This window comes from Rhea americana, unplaced genomic scaffold, assembly GCF_003343005.1.
Source record: "Rhea americana isolate MKP2758 unplaced genomic scaffold, rheAme1 scaffold_308, whole genome shotgun sequence".
In the NCBI taxonomy this organism is placed as follows: domain Eukaryota; kingdom Metazoa; phylum Chordata; class Aves; order Rheiformes; family Rheidae; genus Rhea; species Rhea americana.
In genome coordinates, this window is record NW_028186433.1 from 779,833 (window position 1) to 792,962 (window position 13,130).

General features: G+C 39.6%; 1 protein-coding gene across 1 annotated transcript in view; it reads left to right on the forward strand.

Moving 5' to 3' along the window:
• Positions 1–7,856, forward strand: part of MARCHF10 (membrane associated ring-CH-type finger 10) — a 33,649-nt gene extending 25,793 nt beyond the window's left edge. Inside the window, exons 7-8 of the mRNA XM_085309947.1 lie at positions 454–546; positions 7,181–7,856. Of these exons, the coding sequence (XP_085166073.1) occupies positions 454–546; positions 7,181–7,309 (222 nt within the window). The 3' untranslated portion in view covers positions 7,310–7,856. The remainder of the gene's footprint in view (positions 1–453; positions 547–7,180) is intronic.
• Positions 7,857–13,130: the final 5,274 nt, after the last annotated feature.

Consider the following 13,130-nt stretch of genomic DNA (forward strand, 5'->3'; position numbering starts at 1 on the left):
GCCTCTTTCTTGAAGGTCCATTCCCATCACATCACTGGGCACAAAATGCAAAATCATGTAATACTGGGTCATGACAGGAATATACATATGCATCTGTAACTAAATGCTGCCTTTTATGTCCCAGAACAGTAGATGGCTTCATTTTGGTTTTACCTATCCAGCCACATGATGGAACATGCTAGCTGCCAGTAGACAGGCCAGTCTACAGCGCACTTCCCTCATGTGCACRTTTAGCACATAAGCACAGGGTACCTGCTTTTTAGTCGTGTAAGATATCAAACAGAGGGATAAAAAGCTGTACTGCTTATCTCAGCCACAAGATTAGATATTATTACTAAAATATAGCCTAAGACTGTAATAAATTTAGCAGCTGTGTAATTTAGTCCAGTTGTCAAYGTCATTAGAAGTCACCTAGAGTGAAAATACTTTTCTTGTTTGTTTTTAAACATACAGGCACAGAATGAACTAACAGATCTCTATCTTGTGCTGCTTTTTCATGTTTGGGAGCTCACGAGACAAAGCTACAACSTGACCACCAGAAACAGGGTAAATAAAGAAGACGACAATGCTTCCGGTTACCTTGTAGTTATGTCCTATACTCAGAGCTTCCTTCTGCTGGTTACAGCACAGCTTACTGTACCTCTTGTTATCAAGCTTGTCAACCCATAAAGAACTAACCAAGCATTCCCAGTAGACCTTTCTTTTCAAAAGCCAGCCAATAAACTTTTATTGAGCTGCTTCTTTACAGGTGTAGACTATAATCACACCTGATCCTAATGTCCTCCTTGATCTCCTTATACAAGGTAAATAATTAACTTATCTTCTGGTTATTTAAATGAGCTACACAAGTTTTTTGTTTTTTTTTTTTAAATCATCAACTTCACAAAAGTCACCTGTGCTAACTCTACACAGACCCTACACAGAAATAATTTTCAGATTTTTTTTTTTTGAAATAAATCTTAAGATTTCAATTCTAGTAGTAAGATGCAGTGGAGTTACTGAATACTGCATATGATGACTACTAGAGGTGATGCAAAAAATTAGAACTTTGGAAAAATTATATGATATTTATTGATAAGGGTACAGTTGTCACATCTGTGCTTTTTCCCAGAACTAATGCAGTGATGTAGCACCAGATATATTGATGGTGAGCCTGCCTTTGAGCACATTTGATTACAGTAGTATAGCAAGAAGTAAGCATAGGAWAAAGCACTTCTGAACTGGGAAATGAAAGGTCTCCTTCTTAGTCACCACAATGTTGCATTTACAGCAGCTGTGAGCCACTTTTGTCCTGTCTGTTCGTCCTCTCTTCTTCTTGTACACCTTTTCTGGTCTTGGGGAAATAAAGAATAGGTACCACTGAAAAAATCCCTGTACTCAGCTAAGTGACTTTCAAACATAAATCCCATCCACTTTTATGGATACTTCCCTGATCCAAGCCTTAAACTAAGTGTGCAAATGAGTGTTCTGATGTGACTTTTTTGCTAGCACTCCTCCTTATGGCAAACTCTCAACCCATGTGAATGGTTTCTTCGAGTCTGTTGTCTTGAGAGATGCTTCATAATTCCATTCATTTCAGGCATGCAAACCAGAGGACTTTGAATGCATTTGTGGTGCTGTCATTTGCAACCGAGTCAGTGGCTCAGCACAATGGACATGTTAAATTAAAGCATATTTCTCTTATCTTAGTGCMCTTCTCATGAATTGCCAAGCTGCAGGTGAAGCTTTTCAGTTAATTGTCAGGCAAAATATACACGAAACTGGGACTGTGTTTGGTACCTTACACAGCTCTTTGGAATGACATTTTTGATGTTTTTAAATTCATAAAGCATCACTTCACTGGAGCATTATGAAAGTAGTTGAGATGGTCTAAAAAAAAAAGGTCGCATCTATTGATGCAGCGGCTTGCTGCTTGTAGCTAGTCAGAACACTTTTTTGTCAGTCATCCTGAAACTGTAAGAAGAGTGGCTTTCAGTCCCGACTGTTTTGAAGCTGGGAGGAATTTTAATTAGAAGCCAGTCTATGGGATACTGGAGTCTTATGGTTCCTTTATAATATTGCCATTTTTCCCAATCCAGTGTAAAATAATACTGACAATTAGTGGGTTTTCCTGGCTTAGTTATAGTTGTGTTGTTAAAAACAAGACAACAAAACACAACAGAACAACAAAACAACCAACCTCACAGCTTTCCTCTGAAACATGCTAGTCCAAATGAGAACCCCAAAGGTAGAATAACATTTGCAGATGTAGTACATACACCATCTGGCTGTGATGCATCAGAATGTGGCAGTTCCACAAGCTACTTCTTATTTTGACTATCTATCAGAGTAAATCATTTTAAGATGCTTTTCCTCTGGCATTCAAAAAGCCAAATGTAGCCACAGAGCCAGCTCAAGTCAGTGAAGAATTCTCCACCTCCGAAAATCAGGCATAAGTGATGGTGGTAGGTTAATCTCAACAATTCAGACTTTCCCAGTAAGATGTCAGTATCTAAACCAGTTGGCCACATTCTTGTTATAATCTGTGCAGAGAAAAAGGCAAGTTTGGGGTATGATTCATCTTAGTGTGGGAAAGACACCTTAAGCCAGTCAGGTGAGCCTTGCTGTAGAGGTCCTTGTCTTTCACTCCAGACTAGAAGGGCACGGCTAGGTTAGATATAAATAACTATATCATAGAAATGAAGTGGAGCAGATAGGTCACAGATAAGATGCTTCATACTGGTTAATGAAAAAGTGAACCAAAGTGTGTCACCTAAAATCACTGGTGAAACGACAGGTAAAATTTTAAGCTTCTGAAAATTTGGCCTCAGATGTGACGTACCAACTGGTGAGAGAATTAGGTACAGAATATGTTATAGTAGGTATGGCTATGTGGCACAGTGCAAGTAGCAGGACAGAAATACTGATTGCTCTGATCTGAGCAACCTCAATTATCTGCTAATGGCCCAGCATTACATGGCTAAATGTGCTCCAGATTAGACTAACTCCCTCTGCTCTAAGATAATCCAAGCTCTTCTGATGTGGGCTGTTTACTCCAAACTGAGGACAAATAGTACAGAATGCTGAAAATTTTTATTTACCATAAATTTTCCTAAAACTTTCAGCRGTTTAAGTGACAGATTCAGTGTCAAATGATACACAGTTGCAGTAGTCAAAGGTTACAGATGGCCTTGTCAAAAACTGTCATAATGAAGTCTGTGAGCAACAGGCAAACATGAAAAAAACCCCAAAAACTTTCAAACAAACACTTCAGAATTAAATTAAAACACAAACCTATGGGAGTAGTTCTGCGAAGCTTTTCAAAATCATTCATTAGTTAGTCATTCAAATATTTTGTTATAGAACCATGTACAGTCATTTCTGAAATATGTATGCTTTTAGATAGCTGATTCAGCCCTCTTGATGTAAATAGACCATAGCAGTAAAAAGAAATGAGCAGTCCACCAAAGGTGGCACAGAGGTAAAACATGCTGCATTAATGATGGACAATTAATAAGTGTTTGATCCGATTTGCTCAAAGATTTGCCATCAGCACTGTTCTGTTATTGGGCTGCTCACATCGTTTAACCTTCCCTCCCATGCAGGTCTGCATTAATATCATTTGGATCGGGGAAAAGCATGAGCATGGAAACACATGAGCTTCTGGTTATGTGAGGTCTTTGAGCTTTGAAAACAGTTCTGCACCCTCCTCCAATGTCACCATAAACGCAAAGGGGCTACAGATACTTTCTGTGCTCTAGGTGACATCCTGTGATGAAGAGACAAAAGACCTTTAGCTGAAATGACCATACAGAGTTGCTTCAGCAACATGCCATGTTTTTACTTATTTTGTCTTTTAAAGCCTCAGTTCTGACTGGACATGGAAATTAAAGATACCAAATCCAGATGCCAAACTCTCTCTCACATGCATCTCAGAAGAACATATTACCCTTAGGTTTGGTTTCAGTAATACTTCTGAAAGCAGGGCTATGAGCATAAAATCACCGTTAAATCAGTATAAATCCCTGAAAGCATAGCAGTTTTTCCCCATGTGTGAATTTTATTTTTGAAGCTAACAAACTTGAAAAAAGATCAGAAATTATTAAAACTAAACTGCAATTTTAGATTTTCGTAATGTTATCAATACTGTTGAAATCTAAAATTGATCATAGGAGTAGCTGCTTAAATGAAACAAGTCTTTTACAAAATAGAGTAAGGTAGAGTAAAATTTAAGAGCAAACCAGACAGTCATATTTGTTTACAATAAGTCATTTTTTTAATATTAAGAGTAATTATAAGCTTCACTTTATCTTAGTTATAGAGACTCTTGTAGTTTCTTTACTTATGGTATTTAAAATTTTTTTAAAAACATTCTTTTTCATATTTTTAGCTACATTAAATTAAATGTCTAATCAATGTTAATATAGGAAAGCTTTATTAAATTTTGTTGCATTTCTTCTAGCACTCAAGACAGCCTAGAGCAGAGGAAAATGAAAGTAAGCTTTGGCATTTAAAAACTCGTTTTTGCAAAATTCTTGTTTAATTTTTCTCATTAAATATACAAGATCTCATGTGTTGGCAAGAGAAACTTAAATATAAAAGAGACACATTAGACATCAAAAAAGTGCAAGGAAAAAATTTAGGAAATTCAAGTTGCAGAAATTAGGAAAATTTACATGGTATCAAGTGTACAGTAAAGATATTTAATTGATTTTCTCCACAAAAGCAATGAGAAGTGAAAAGAAAAAGGGAAAAGAAAATGTACAAGTTCTATCCCTTGGGCTTTAGTTCTTTAATTCTTTAGAAGTCTACTGCATTGAAACTCTGATTTGTTACACATTTTTTGTGTTAGAGCTCCTAATTGTTTAATTCAGTAAGATTTTAAACTGCCTTTACTAGCATTTTTTGGAACATCCAACAAGAAGGTTGGTGACTTATTTGTTAAAGACTTCATTCATTTAATAAGGCCTTTGTTTTTATCAAGTTTTGTTTTAACATAGCCACTGGCTTTTCTTCTCTTTGAACTGATCAGGAAATTCTACATACCTATCCAGTTTTAAGAGAGAAATGCTAACAGCAAGACATTGACATATGTCAAACAGGGCAATGAGCTGGATCATTTTATAAAATAAAAACACAAATTGTAAGAAAATGTTTTGCTTTTACTTGCAAAATAACCTTGGATCATGTGGGTTAGAAAATTGAGTGCTTATTCATGCAGCTGGTCCCTATGATGTTAAAGAGTATGTCTATATCAAATGTTGAGGAGGAGCCCAAAGCTGTTCTCCAGACTAGATTCACTGGCTGAACAAAGAGCAAATGAAAAATAGTCCTTTGAGAAAGCTTATTATATTTGTTTTTGGTGTCTCAAGGTTCAAAATCTAGAACCAAGTTATATGTTTGGATTTTGGTGGTCGGCCTTCCTGAGCTCAGAGGGCTATCCAAACAGAAACTGAAGGACATTGAGTCTCCTACTAAGCAACAGAAAAAGAAATCCCCAATTTTAAGTTTTCTTACCTTGTTTGTACATTCTGGACAGAGTTTTAAAGAGGTGGTAGTATTACTGATTAAAACCAARTAAGTCTTCAGCAGTCTGAAGCAGTCTTTGTTCTTCAAAAAAGGAAAAAGCCTGAGTCTTTTTTCTAAATTGTACTCCTTTTCCTCACCCTTTCAAACTCCATCTTTTCTTGGAGCTTTTCTCTAAATTTGACCATCACTCATGGTGAAGACTAGAAGTCTCCTTCAGTCCTACAGTACTTTTAAGTTCATAGCAGGATGTATCCTGGAATACCTTCCATTACCGTTTTTCTAAAATGAATTAATAAAGAGGAAAGAGCAATTTCAAATGGTAGTTAAAATACTTACTTGAACTGTATATTGCTATCAGCCGGTAAGTTAGGGGTCATTCAATTTACATATCTGAAAGTAATACAGTTCACATTTATTCTTTGCCTTGTAATTGTAGGACTACTTCCTGCAAAGTTTGTAGTTAACAACCTTGACTTTGACCTCTAAGTTATACTATATACATCCATGTCAAAGATAATTTTCTCTTTGTTCCAGTCCAATTTTGTAATGAGTATTTAAACAAAGTAAACACCATATTTAGAGAGGTTGTATAAATAATGATTATGGGCTAATAACGGATTAACTCACCAGTTCTGATATAAATGCCTGCTGAACTAAATTACAGAAAAGGGACTCTAAGGCCAAAAGGAAGGAGTTTTAATTTCTTTCAGAAGTAGAAATAAAATGGTAAGGAAAATTTTTCTGACAAATAAATCATTTATTAACCTTGTGAAGTTAGTATTCCCCAGAGACGTGGCATTGCCATCTCGTGGCCAAGGCAGCCACTTTTCCTTCACCTTCTCAATTCTATTACAACGTCATTGTCCAGAATTAGTGAACAGAAAAATGAGAATGCATATCTTAAATACATGTTTTACCAACAAATGACAGTTATTTGTTGCCTTGTAGACCAGTTTATTGAGGATATGATTATGAGATACGAAATCATAATGCTGTTGCTGATTAAAGGTTTTTTTGAATTTCAACCTTTTAGTTATGGGAAAAATAAAATATATAAACAAGATTAAAAAGACTGTTAATGCATGGGAACAATACCAAATGCCAAGTGAATTATTTCATTCTAGAGGAAGACTTCAGATCTTATGTTTATAATACAGCTAATTTAGCAAACCTTTTTCAGCTGCAGGGAGTTTAGATTCTTTGCTGGACTTGATTCCACTTCCATGGGTTTTTGCCAAAGGAGGATTCTTTCACTTCTATCAAGTGGTGCTACAGTGACCCCTAGTAACTAGTTGGTTAATTACATCTGACTTCTCCTATAAGCTCCTACAGGTAGTACAGGTTCTATATGTGGTATCAGCTCCAGAAGTGAGAAATTCCTCCTCCAAAGCAAAATTTGGCTTTGGTACTAACATATTGCCTTTTGTTGTAATGAGGTAAGCTAGTGCTAAGAGTCCAAGCCATTGAAAAATAGCAATTACTTGCTTATGCTGACACCCTTCTTAGGATAAAAAATTCATATTTAGAATCATTTTAATTACTTAGTGATATAGAATCACTCCTAAAGACTCAGGGCTTAAAGCAATAGTGTTTCATATTATTAAGTTCAGTTATTGTTTTTGCTGTTGATGAAGAAAGGTATTCTAAGACATCCTTCTTTCTTCATTTACAGATTCTGACTCAGAGAGAAACAGATAAAACATCTCATGACCTGGAATTCCACCCAGAAGCCTTTGTCTTGAATGCCTTTTTCCATGTCTTTTATACCTCTTATGTTTTCTCCTGCTTTACACCAAACTAAAACAAGTGTGTATATGTCACACAGTCCTTTCAGTAGTCCCACCAATGTCTTTAAAAGTCCAAACACTGGCAGGTTATTACTTTAAAAAAACACAGGTCAAAATAACCAGTAGCAAAATCAACGTGGTGTTTCTATTGATTATGTCCTAGAATGGCCTAACCTATTTGGAAACACTTGGCTAGTAAGTTCTTTTTTTTCTTTAATCTTTAAAATCACAAGCTACTGAGATGCTTGTGGTTCCTTTACTGTGTGTTTTGTGCCACATATAATATTGACAGTCTGTGGTTTTGAGGTTTCTCTTGATTAGAGCTTCAGCTTATGAAATGACATGATCATATATACAGCTTACAACTGAAAGGGCCAAAACACTTTCACATGTGTTGATTCCATACACCCAACAACAAAACATTGAGTGCATTGCCTTCACCTTGRCTGAGACAAATTTTGAGTAAAGTTTTTGAATTTACTTATTAATGTTCTCTTTCTTTGACAATTAGCATAGCCTGAACGAAGAGTCTTTCCTTTGCTTTAGAATGGGAAGAATAAAGGCAGAAGAAAACCAGTTACTCAGATTTTGATTTGAAGTAGAGGATAATACTGACATAAAAAGACACTGAGTTGAATCCGTGTTACGTAACTAGAAAAATACTGCTGTTGGTTAGAAGGGAAGGTAAGAAGGAGACTGAAGGCTTCACTATACAGCAAGGAGCCTGGACCATTTGTATCTTAGCAAAAGACTGGATTGATCAGCACAAATTTCCTGCAGGAATTCTTTTAAGTTGTGCTTAAGCCTTCTGACTCCTTGTCTCGTTAACGCTCTTCCTAAGTTCTCAGGTCCAAATGAACTTAAAACATATTACCTCATAAATTATAATTCTTTCTACTGCAGATGATGAGAGGGTGTCATTTTGCCAGCTGTAAGCCACTTAGTATCCCATATGCTGCTTGCTAAGACTGTTCTGGTTGCTGTCTGTCACTGGAAGTATGAGCCACATTCATGGCTATGCTCACTAGCCTCCAAGTTGGTCCTTACAAACTGCAGTCTAACTGCATGGATTAGAAGGTAATTATTGAACATGAACTATATTTACTTTACATGACCAATAACCAGCTAGAGTGAAAAGTACCTAGTAGATTCTTGAACAAAATTACTTACTAAGCAGGCACTATTCACAGAACATTGCATTCCTTTTTATCCAGCAAAGATTAATAACTTCTGAGTCAGACTTACAGCTGGATTCTGGGAATGAGGAAACAAAGATCTTGTGGTTACTCATTTTGTACAAACTGGTTCTTCTCAGAGTAGCGTTTTATACCATGGGGTGAAATAAAAACTGCTGCCAACTGCAATTTTACTTCTAAAAGGCAGTGTCCACTAGTCACAASCCATACACACTGTATGCATTCTGTGGCACTGAGGAATCCCCTGTCTTTGATGTGCTAGAGCTACTGAATGCTTTCTTTTTGCTGAACATTCAGCACTAAATTCTGACCTTCACAAACACTGCTCTAAATCCACAGAGGACAGATGATTCAACTGTTGAATTCAGAACTGAATTTAGGCAGTTGACCAATTCAGAATTTATGCCAGTTTGGCGCCCTTTATAGATCTAGAGTATTAAAGAAAAAGAAAAAAAAAACCTCTCCAACTGATTTAGAAGACTCAGCTTCAATTCTAAAAATTTATTTAGTAATTTTATGACTTAAATCTTACTGAATTTTGATGTGTTGTCAGATCTGAGAGGAAAAGAGCAGATTCAGTCCAGAAAGTTCCTCACCYACTCACACTTTGAGTCCATGTTGTTTGCTATAGCTTCTAGTCAAAATATCCGGTGTGCATTCAGAAGAGCCAAGTATGGCATAACTACTGCTGGATGAGGTGTCCCGTAAGGCTCCCAAATACATCTGAGAACTTCCCCKCCCAGATAATCTGGATCCTAGGACCATCACAGTGCACGTCTGAAAGTATTCAGTGCAGCTGGTGAACCAGTCTTAAGCTTAGGCCTGCTTTTTACCTMTCAGTGCAAACTCAAGGGAATTAGGTTGTTAGTGCAGGATTCAGCTCACCTACCATCAGATACGTTGTTGCGTTGATGCTGTATTTCAGCCTCAGCCTCCTTTTCTAATCARTTGAGAGAAAAGCCCCCTTAGGTCACCATTTGTCTGACCCAGCTGAGACATACTAGAGAATTAATCTTGTCCTGAGCTCCACTGAGTGTATCAAACAGAACTGACCGAAATGGGAGCCTAAGGCTACGTGARCAGCCTAGATGACTCCACTCACCAGACAAAACCCACCCTAGAATCTATGAGTCCATGCGTATGGCAAAATAACAGTGTTCTCTGCAAAGACCACTGAAATGCATTGCACTTCTTAGCATGGTACGAATTGTTTTTCAAAATAAAACTGAAGTTCAACTTCAAAAACCTTACCACTTGTCTGCAATCCAGGGGTTGGAGAGAAGCACACCTGCTGCTGACTAATTTTAGATGTCCTAGTTGCCAGCCTCGGAGGTGCCACCTTCCCTTCTGTCTGAGACATAAGTAGTCAGTAGGGAAATTAAAGGGGATTAAAATAACAAGACCATTTAGTATCCTTCTCCAGATAAACCTAGGCTGAACCAGACATCATGGAATTTTCTAAAGACTCCCTTAAAGTGGGTTCATTCAATTCAAGTTTAGAAAAATAGATGCAAGGAGGAGACTGTTTATTTCCATGAGAAAGGGCCTTTGGTTACTATAAACTACTATTTCTTCTAAAGGTTGCATTTATTTTAAATTAAATCACAGTCTGAGCTTCACTGGTTAAAATCAGCCGTGCAAATTTTGCTGGGCATCCTTTGAACAGAAACTGCCTACCTGAATTCAGGTCAGGTCAACCTGAAAACACTTACGATTCCAGAATGAGGATGACTCAAATGTCCTTTCCCTCACTGCAATGTAGTGTCTCTGAGAATTATTTCCACTGCTGTTTGCAATTAAACAGCATGGCCCTCTCTGACCCTCCWGCCAACTCATCAGCTTCTCTTTCACCTCTCAGGTGAAGTGCTCTGCAAAAGATAAAAAGAATCTGTCCCTTCAAAGGCTCTTCACCCCACTTCTACTCTTAAGAACATGCTCTATGTTTTTCACCAAAGAAAAGGCAAAACGGTAAGTCTTGGGGCCCCAAAAGCAAAATCTTGTGCTTCCGTGAATGCTGAGCTCAGACTACTGGGTATAAATCAAGGCAAAATTTGATCCATGCAATACAAATGCTAATGAGCAGGAGTGGCTGTTAGGTGCAGCCAGTTGCGATTTTCCTTTTGAAATTGCCTCTTAGACACCTTTCATAATGTAAGTGGCAAGAAATGTCTCTGCTGGTCCTCACCCCCACACCCCAGACAGATCCCAAAGGAATTCAATATGCAGCTGCTCAGAACTTTCTCTTGCATGAAGCCATCACTATTTGATCCCTGGATCTTCAAAGCAACCTGAGCTAGGAATTTGCTCAAGCCCTGCATGGGAAAGGGTGACAGGACTCGGGCCAAAAAGCTGTTGAGGGTTAAGAGCCTGCTGGGCTGCATTTCTGCGGGCAGCAAGCAGCATCCCAACAAAGTGGCATTGATGGAGAGGGTGCGCTATGAGGGACTGGACCATCAAAAGCAGCCCCTGAGCAGTTAGGAGCTTTGTTTYGTGGCTTTGGTTGCAACAATGCAATTCTATCAGTAACATGGTAAAGTTGGGGKTTTTTTGTTTTGTTTTGTTTTTTAATTCGGTGTCAATGGACTTTCACAGCAATGGCAGGGGGCTCCTTGATAGGATAGGCAACCAGATTAGCAAATGAATGCCTGCCCTCCTGCTTTTTTGAGCTTCAAAGCTAAACCAATGGGCTTATTGAGACAATAAAACAAACAGCCTTACTGAGACAATAAAACAAGCGCTCTCTGTGTTCCAGCCACTGACTAGCGGAGAAAGTGGGAAGTATTCTTCTATCCTTAGCTCCTCCTAACACTCTTCTCACCATCCCAAATCAAATAATAAACCAATCAATTCATTATTAAATTGCTCCAGTGTGGCTGCTCCTCACTAGCTAGTGGGAAGTGTTGCACTGAGTACATCTGGGAAGCTGCAGGCCTTTGCTGTCTGTGCTCAGGAGACCCAGCACTGAAGACAGCAGCATTTCCCTACTTCTCTRTATGCAAAACAACTGACTGGCAAAGGCCCCAGCTTTCCTGAAAAAGAAACAACCCAAACCAGCCACCGTACTCRAAAGATAGATACAGAACAAAATGCTACCCAGCAATTAATCCAACACACATGTCCCTCACCTGGGCAGTCTTTGTGTCACCCCTGCTAGAGATGGGTAGGTTGTACTTCAACTTTAGGTTCAATAGTTGTTAGCGACACAGGGGAAGACAAGTCTTATGTTTCCCAAACAAATTTAAAAAAAAGGAAGAAAATAAGTAAGTGGGGAAGGAAATTTTATTTCCAGGCTTCTAAAATGATCTTACAAACCACAGAGAGTAAAAAAAAAAAAAGAGCAAAACTATATATATATATTTTATATTTTATATATATATATATATATATATATATAAATGTATGTATAATTGACAAGGTCCTTTTAAGCAAATCTTCACATTATTCTAATGGTGATAGGAGATACCACTTAACCATATATGTGTTTTCTCCGTCATCCTGATCACTGCCAACAGAGGCCAGAATTCCTTTCGTACAGAATTTCCCCTGGTTTGTACAAATTTCTTTTCTTGAAACTAAAGAAGAAGAAAAGAGGAATGAAATTGTTCAAGAAAAAAGAAAAAGAAAACGCCCTTAAAAAGTGTTATCAGGTAGGGCTGCACGATTCCTCCCTCACCACTGAGCCAYGGGACCTCCCTTCCGACCCCGCCGGCACTTCTTGCCTCTCCGGGGCAGGTAATTCACGGCCGTCCTGGCTCTGAGCCCACCCCAGGTCTTTAAATGAGCCCCGACACCGCCGGGCTGCCCCTCCGGACATCAGTGTAGCTCTTCAGCCCCTCTTGCATCCCACCCTCAGCCTCAGCCTCCTGCTGGGACTTCCCAGCAGCTCTGCTAATCCAGGAGAGGGGTGGCCCCAGCCCGGCGCTCCGGYGGCTCCAACGCAGGGAAGGCCGGCGGGAAGCAGATGCCGAGAAAGCCACGGCAGAGGAAGGGCAGCGGGGCGGCCCACGCTCTCCACCCCGTCCCTYGCCTGCGCGCTGTCCTGGCGGCTTCAGAGCGTTGCCAAAACGTAAACGAAAATCCAACAATCTCTTGCTTCTCACCCAACCCGCTCCCCCCACAGACAATTTCTTAAACACTTAATGTCCAGCTTAAGTGAAATCAATAGATACTAAAGTCCGCACCGGTGCCCTCGAGTAACACAGACGAGTTGCTTCCTGTTGTCTTTAGCACAAAAATACGCGCCCCTCGGGGGCAGAGGGCTAAATGAAAGGTCGCTTTGGCAGGGGCTCTGCCGGCTTTTGCTTCCGCGCTCCCGAGGGGCTCTTTGGCGGCCCGGCGCCCGCAAGGGACCCCCCCGGCTCGCGCCGTCCCCAGGCGTCCTCCGGGCCGACCCCAGCGAAGGGGAGGCCGCCGCGGCCGGCCGGGGGAGCGGGACGCCTCGGCTCGGGGCCCCGCGCCTCTCCGACGGCGCTGCTCCGAGGCGAGGAAGAGGGGGCTTAGCCACGCGCTGCCTTCCTCCGCCCTAGCTACAGCGTACGTGCGAAACAGGCAACCACAAACACCCCAGTCGTCTGTGTGAAAGAAGGTATATATTCAGCACGCACTCAATACAGCATAGCAAAAAGCTATCGTTTCCTTA